Here is a 7,957-nt window from a genome sequence, read left to right as displayed (position 1 = left end):
CCTTGCTGCTCTTACTCTGTCTGTTCCTGTCCCTCAGCATTTCCCACCATGTTCTCTGCTCACACTCTTCATCAGCCCTCCAGACTCAGCTCAGCTACCCCATCCTGCCAAGGTCCCCGTGCCCCCAGCCCCAGATGGTTGCTCTTTTCCCCAGGCATTGCACAGTCAGAGCACATCAAGGGGCTCCGAATTGAGAACTCCCGCCTGGAGTTCTCACCTGTGCGTGCACACTCTAAGCCACTCACTGGCTGTGTCACTTGGACGGTGACCTAAACCCTGCCAGCCTCATTTATTTAATCCATACGATGGGAATAGTAATACGTATCTTGCCTAGTTGTCAAGAGGATGGGAAGGGCCTGGCCTGTTCGGGAAAGGAGTTGTTTCAGGATGCAAACAGTAGCATGTGGGCCTCGAAGCCTGGGAGCCCACGGCGGCCAGGCTTTGGGTTCTCTGAGCCTCCTGCAGCGCCTGGCACATCTCTGGAGGGATGAAGAATGGGGGCCCTGTGCTACGCACCTCACTGGATACGGCACCCCAGTCCTCTGCCCAGCGTCCTATCCCTCACCGTGTCCATTTTGGGGTCTTACTCCAGACATTCCCAGGGTCCCACTCTAAAAAGAGCTCTCCTCTCCCCTTCTTCCCTCATAAGCCAGCCCTGTTTTATTTCTTCCCTACCATGCCTCACCACCTGACCCAGTACCCGTTCGCCTATCCTCTTGGTCACGGACCGGCGTCCCAGCTAGACTGAAAGCTCAGGAGAGGAGGCACCGTTCTCCCGTCTTGGGTCCTGTGCCTCTAGATCCCCCCCAGAGCCCAGCATCAGCCTGGAACATAATAGCTGCTCAGTTAACTCCACTGGCAAGAATGAATGGAAAGTCTGTCGCGCCTCACAGCGTCCAGGCGAGTCCCAGGCGCTTCAAAGATCCCTGCGGAACCTAGCCTTTCGGGCCCTGCCCTCTCCAGCCAGTCTGTCCCCCTCTCCCAGACCCCGTCCCGCCCCGCCCCCCCCACCCCGGGGTCCCGCGGGGGGGGGGGGCGCAGGGCGGCCGGCTCTGGCCTCCCCGCTCCGGCGGCGGTTACTGGCGGCCCTGGGGGTGCTGGCTCTCGGGCGGGCGCCGGCCCCGGGCATGCTCAGAGCGCGCAGGTCCGGGCGGCGGCGGCGGCGGCGGCGGCGGCGGCGGCGGCGGCGGGGGAGGAGGAGGGAGCGGTCGCCGCCGCCGCCGCCGCCGCCGCCGCCGTGCGCTCGCGGGCCCGGGCGGAGCTGCGCAGTCCTCTCGCAGCTGCGCCAGGACAGCCGGCGCGCCGCCGTGCCCACAAGTTGCCGGCAGCGGAGCGCGGCGCCGCCTCCTCTGCTCGCGGCCCCCCCTGCGCCCACCCCGCGGCGGCGGCCGGCTCCGGGACGAACGCCCCCGCGGACGCCGACCCCAGATGTAAAGCGGGGCCGCAGCCCCTCGCCCCCCACCCCCTGCCCCCGGCGCGATCGAGAGTCTCGCCGGCGTCTCCTCGGCCAAACCCCGGGCTGGAAGATGTGGCAGCCGGCCACCGAGCGCCTGCAGGTAAGGGGCGCCCGCACGGCCGGCCGGCCGGCCGGGGGCCAGCCTGGAGGAGGAGGTGCCCCGGGCCCGAGGAGCCCGAGGGGGGGCGCCTGCGCCCCCTTGGCGGGGATTTGCCCGGAGCAGTCGGTCGTGGAAGAGCAGGATGCTGTCAGTTTAGCCCGGCGCCGCCGGGCACCCGGCGGGGGCCAGACGGGGGACGTTGACCAACGCATCGCTTCGGGCGTTACAACTTTTGGCTTCGGGTGTTTGTGTGCGTGTTGATATGTGGAAGCTTGCACTTTCTGACCAGCAATTTTAGATTGCATTCCGCGGGCACGATTTTCTGATCTGGGGTTAGGGTTTTGGCATCCAGATTTTTTTTTTTCCCTTCTTTTTTTCTCTCCGGGAAAGACAGAACAAATGATTTGTGGAAACATCCATTTGCCAGTGTAATTTGGAAATCTCAAACTTGCTTTGACTTGGCCATGGTATGCTATTTATTTTATTTTATTTTATTTTATTTTATTTTATTTTATTTTATTTTATTTTATATTTCACTTTATTTTATATTTCACTTTATTTTCCTGTTTGTTGGTGCTCTCCTTTCATCTCCCCTGAACTTCGGCTCCCCCAGATATTTGAAAATCGAAAGTTAAGTTCAGCTAGGAATAGTTATGCCCTGGGTCATCCCATCAAAAGTTTTTCAGTGCTGTCCACTGACATGGCAGACTGCCTTTAATTTGGATTCTGAAGCCAGGGTGACACGAAGGGGGTCAAAATGAGAAGGAGGGATGTTTACAGAAAGGCGCTCATCCGGTGACACTTGGGACCCTGGAATTGCCCAGACTGCGAGGTTAGATGACTGCCTTTTGCTCACAAATATTGCCAAGAGAGAGGGCGGTTACTCTGCCAGATAAAATCCACCGAAACCTGCACTTAAACTTTTGGCAGGCTGAGAGCCACATTATTTCATAGTAAACTTTGAAGGAGCGTTTAAGTGGTAAAATACGCGCCCTTGGAGGCTGAGCTAGTCGGAACACTTAGTATAGTTGAGGCCAGGAACCCTGGCTGGTTTGGGAGGTTTCTCAATGAAAATGTAAAGCTCCAAATGCAAAATGCAGACTGTCCCTTAGATGCTGGGAGAGGCTAACCTTTGCCATCAGTTTTCATACTGAGGATTAACCTGCAGAGGGCATTGCATTTAGCAGAAGCAGATGCCCCACAGCCTGTTTCCAAGCCTCCCCGGGTCTTTGGATTTGTGGGGAGTGGGTTCACATGAACAGAACCTGAGACACCAGGCCAGTTCCCCAGGGTCTCAAACAGACGAAACAAGAGAAGAGACCTTTAGTCTTGGACACAAGGTCTTAGGTGACCGGCCTCTAACCTCCTTGTCTTATTAAGAGAATATCAACATGGAGTCTGAGTGATTGACCAAAGGTAACGTGAATGTATTTCGGCTGTGACACCAGCTACTAGTTGTGCCATTTGAAGTCCCTGTCAGTTCAGGGCATGGCTTCTCTTCTGAAGGAAGGGGTGACCGAGGAGGATGGCGGGCTCCCCGTCCAGGTGATGAGGGTGGCTCTTTAGAAGTCCTTAGAGAGATAAGGCCAGACTTCCTTGAGGCAGCTTTTCTGGCCTGGTGTTCTGTACCTTTGCGAAGTTTGTGGATTTCGGCTCTTGGAGTTCTTTCTGCCGCCCTGTTTCGTTTAAGGTCTCCCTTGTGCTCCGGAGCACGTGACCCTGGGCAGGCGAGAGCTCTGGCTTGCATTCTGCATGGCAATCGTTCCTTTACTAGAAACGCCCTCCCCGGCTCTTGTGTGAAATTTACACCTGTGTGTTTGGCACGAGCCTGGATTGTTACAGTTGGCTCTTGGAGTGCATTTATTTCATTTTAAAGTGTGCTGTCGAAAGAGCCCGAGGTTTGGGCTTTTGAAAGCCCAGGTAAACATGGCTTAGGCCTGACTAAGATCAAATCACTGTTGGAAGGTACTTCCCGACGTGAGTGAGGCTCAGCTTCATGCTCCCCAAGTTTAAATTAGTAAACAAGCCTGGTTCGCTTGTGAAGGTGCAGCTCAAGCCTTGTGATTATAGTAGAGAGCCAACTGGAGAAAAATCTTCCTATTTGTGGCTTCTTTCCAAATAGCAGCTCGGCTCTTTTTAAAAACACACAATTTGTATGTTTTTACTTTTTGCTTCTGGGGGAGGGAGTTGTTGAGGGTGAGGTGGTGAGTGAGCTGTGCGTCATAATATTTTATTTACATTCCCGGTGGTTATGTTGGTCACGGTCTCTGTTTGCTGTCTGGGGTTTTTTCTTCCCCTTGCTGCCCTCGAGGCACCACCGTATAGGAAGGTTGGTTGCTGATTCCTCAGCGAACGGGATGCTTTATCTCGCCCTGATTCTATGGCCGTGGAGACAGTGATTGATGTTGTGCTGGATGGGGCTCCCACTCCTGAATGAAGGCCAAGCGCCACCCTTCTCACACAAACCCTAACCTTCTCGTACAACCTCATTAATTTTTTTTCCTCATTAATTTTTAATGCAAGAATGCAATCTAGATGAGCTGGGGTGAAGAAAATCCTTAAAGGAAGCATTCCCAGAGCTCCCGAATAGGACTAAGGACGAGGGAGCCAATTTATTGTACAAGCACCTAGAAACAAAAGAGGCGAGGGGAGGGAAGAATGATATTTGTTTCTAAATTGATTTTATGCGTTCCTACTAGGTGATGCCCATTCCAAGAGTCTGTGGCCCTGGCGGTGTGGCAGAACCTTGCTTAGGCCTGACCGTGACCTTCTAGCTAACGTCGGTCTGGCAGCCAGCCCTCTTGGTCAGAGCTGACATCTCTGACCAGGCTTGCTTATCACTATCGGTACTCGCTTCTTTGCCAAACAAAATGATGCCGATATTTTCTGCTTTGGGGTGTAGCTGACTGACCCAAATCCAGTAACGGGGCGCAGGGACCTGTTGCCCCGAGCAGGGCTGAGCTGAGCTGGATAATTTCTCATTCAGTCACACACACCGCGGCAAGTTCATTTGCTCCCCTGAATGTTAAAACTTCTGTTGCATCCCACTGGAGCCCTGGCTGGGAGTTTCTGCCATTAAAAATAGAATAGGATCAAAAGGAATGTGAAGATTTCAATCGCCACCCCAACTTTTAAAGATGAATAAATATTAATTCTTCCCTTTTCACCTTCTCCACTGCACAGCGGACTCTTTTTCTTGGAGGGACTCGGGAGAGTTCTACGTTTTTAAAGGAGCGGATCTGAGACAGGCTCCTCTCAGAAAAGCAAAGGGGACTTTTAGGGCTAGGGTATTGGTTTTTTAAAAGAGATGAGATTACTTCCGGCCTTGGTATTTTACAACTTGCACGGGCTTCTGAGCTGCCTCAACTGTTGGGTGGGCCAGATCCCTTAGAAATGACAGACTCACGCAGGCAGGAGTACAGACACGTTTAGCCACAGGCAGGTGTGTTTTCCCAGAGCATATGTCTCCAGTGAGCTACCAGATACATTTCTCTGCAGGCCAGGAGAGGAGGAGAGCAGGAGAAAGACGAATGGAGACGGAGCTCGAAACAAAGGAGGCCAACAGATCCTTGCCTGTGGTGGAGTTATTACAAGGACAGAGTGGAATGTGATAGTAGGAATGTTTGAGAAGCAAGTTCCGGCAAATTCTAAGTGTGGAGTCTGTGCGACTGTCTTCTCGTGAGGCGATCCATTAGGGTTCCAATTTCCTCATTTGCCTGTCTTCCCTGAGACTGAAATTTCTCCATGGCAGACCCAGGAAATACGGAACTCCTATCCGTAAAGCTCACTCTTGGCTTCTCAGCCTGGATCATTTTCTTCCTCTCACTACTTTCCTTTTTACTCTCATTTTGTCCAACGGCTGAGCATTAGCACCTTTAAAGCAGGGTGAAATGAGGAAGGATCGGAAGAAAACCAGATCCTGCCCTCTTTCGTTGCCGGTTAAACTTTGGGCTGGCAGAGAGGTTCATGTAAATAGAGCTTAAGTTTTATTGGAGGTAAAACTTGGCAGATTTTAGGAGGTAAGATTATGTTGCCCTTTCTCTGCCTTGCCTTATCTGATAGATTTCACCTTCACTTGGACTGTAGATTGTTCTAGACTTATTTCTCTACTTCTCTCTTTTCATCACTTCTCAGCGATGGAAGAACTGTCTAGAACGTCAGCTGGAGAGCGTTAGGCCAGGCCCGCCAGGTGGAGAGCAAACTTTGGCAAATATGACACTTTTCCGGGCAGACCACATTGACGAAAGATACACAGAGCAAGGAAGGAACTGGCAATGGCTCGTTTTTATGGAGCACGTGTTGTGCGTGTGGCACGGGGCTGGGGGTTTTATTTGAATCGTCTACTTCATTTACCTTCCATAGCCACTTTTATCCCCATTTTATAGTTAAAAAACCGAAATCCAAAGAGGTTACACGACTTGGTCAGGGAAGGGTGGCTAGAAACGAGCTGAGCTGGAATTCCAACCAGGTGGTTTGGCTTCAGAGCTTGCTTCTTAACCACTTTTCTGTAGTACGAATGGTAAGACAAAGTAGGATGCTTTATTTTATTTTTGTGAATGTGTATTTAGTTTTGAGAGAGAGAGAGAGAAAGAGCGCGAGCTGGGGAGGGCCAGAGAGGGAGACACAGAATCCCGAAGCAGGCTCCAGGCTCTGAGCTGTCAGCACAGAGCCCAAAGCGGGGCTCGAACCCACGAACTGCGAGATCATGACCCGAGCCGAAGTCGGACGCTTAACCGACTGCGCCACGCAGCAGTTTGCTTTAGATGTGCTGGTGCTGTTGTCTATTAATAAATGGAATTGCAACAGTGGCGGGGTGAGTGGCTCAGAGAGGCTGCTTTCGTATCTCTTGCGGTTGCCTGGGCTGACCAGGGCTCCCCTCATTTGGTGGCCCTCATCTTGGGGGAAGTAAGCTGTTATGTCGTACTTGAGCCGAGATTCCCAGGTGCCATTTAGAAGTCTCTTCAACTGGAACACATGGCATTTATCCACACTAGAGACCTTGAGAGCTGGTCACCCAGCCTGATCTTGTCTGAAGTCCTTCCACGTTTAGACCAAAAATGGAGGGAAGGGAGGAAGGAGGTTGGGGAGTTCGGGAGCATTTTCTTGGAAATAAGGGATAGCTGCTCTTAGTGAGGCACGGGTTTCTCACCAAATTCGTTCTAGATTTTGCGATTCTTTTCACCCCTCTTAGATGAGTTGAGTACAAAGCGTTGGGCTTCATTGTTTTTAAGGAAACATGGGAGTTGTTAATCTGAGGTCTTTTAGGAGCAGAATGTTAGCTTTACATCATTGGGTCTTTCTCTGGGTTTGTCAACAAACTGTCCCCCAAGTGACTTGCAAAATGTCAGCCTTGGAAAAAACTCTCTGCCCCCTGGTTACCCATTGCCTAATTGGGCTGTTCCTTGTTGACTGTACTGGGTTATCTGGGGCTGTTAGGCAACTTGCGCGTTTTGTTTGATGTTCCAGATTGGCTCTCTCCTCCCCGCTCCCTTTACACTGACTCCATCCTACTATGTGAATTAGGCCTGTAGACTGGATCCTGGAAGAGTCCATCCCGGATGGCCCCAAGGCGACTGGGGATCAGGCTGCCTTCCACAGGGCTTGCCAAAATAGCAAATAGCAGCAATTCAGGGAGTCGTTAGTGGTCAGCAAATAAAACTAGTCCAGCAACACTCAGTAACACCACAGTGTGCTTCACTCGGCCCCCTTGGGCACAGATCTGAACGCAGGCTTTGTTGAAGTAGAGCAAGAAGAAATAGATGAGGCCTTTGTCCAAAGACCTCCTTGGAGTCCAGTGGAATTAGTTGCTATCATTTTATGTTAAAAAAGAGTTTTGATCCCAGTTTAGCTGCCAACCAGTGACACAGCATCAGAGTATTCACTAAGTCCGAACCCTCAGGCCAAGAACTGGAAAGGGATGGTCTCAGGAATAAGGCACAGACTTGTTTCGCGACCTTGGGCCTATTTCGGTGCTTCCAGAGTCTCATGAAGCTGGCTCACCTAGTGCTCGTGTCACTTGGGTCCCTCACCTTGTTGAGGTCATCTTCCCCACGTCTGATGGCCCAGATCTCCTTCTTCTCCCCTCAGCTGTTGCCGCTGCAGTCTTATTTTGATAAGGGAGATTCCAATAGCGAGAAAAACACCACCTCCCTCTGCTTGTTGAAGCTTATACACTAGTTGAGTCTTTGTTATCAGGGCGAGCCCTATATCCAGTGACCGGTGTCCTTACAAGGAGAGATTTGAAGGCACAGAGGAGGCATAGGAGAGAAAGCTGTGTGAAGACGGGCGGAGAATGGAGTTCTGCTGTCACAAGCCAAGGATTGCTAAGGATTCTGGCAGCCATCAAAAGCTAGAAAAATCAAGACTGTGTTCTTAGAACCTTTGCAGGAACTGTGACCCTG

At 51.8% G+C, this 7,957-nt stretch overlaps 1 protein-coding gene across 3 annotated transcripts in view; it reads left to right on the top strand.

Annotated features, from left to right (window-relative positions):
• The first annotated feature begins 1,174 nt into the window (after nucleotides 1-1,174).
• PID1 (phosphotyrosine interaction domain containing 1) overlaps nucleotides 1,175-7,957 on the top strand; it is a 229,208-nt gene continuing 222,425 nt past the window's right edge. Inside the window, exon 1 of one of the 3 annotated variants that reach the window (XM_027048588.2) lies at nucleotides 1,175-1,556. In XM_027048588.2, the coding sequence (XP_026904389.1) occupies nucleotides 1,527-1,556 (30 nt within the window). In that variant the 5' untranslated portion in view covers nucleotides 1,175-1,526. Of the gene's footprint in view, nucleotides 1,557-1,579; nucleotides 2,973-7,957 lie in introns of those variants that run through there. The other 2 variants (XM_027048572.2, XM_053215904.1) reach the window with 2 other exon arrangements.

Source organism: Acinonyx jubatus, chromosome C1 (genome assembly GCF_027475565.1).
Source record: "Acinonyx jubatus isolate Ajub_Pintada_27869175 chromosome C1, VMU_Ajub_asm_v1.0, whole genome shotgun sequence".
NCBI classification, from domain to species: Eukaryota; Metazoa; Chordata; class Mammalia; order Carnivora; family Felidae; genus Acinonyx; species Acinonyx jubatus.
Note: the sequence above shows the minus strand (reverse complement) of the source record. Positions and strands in the feature narration are given on the sequence as shown.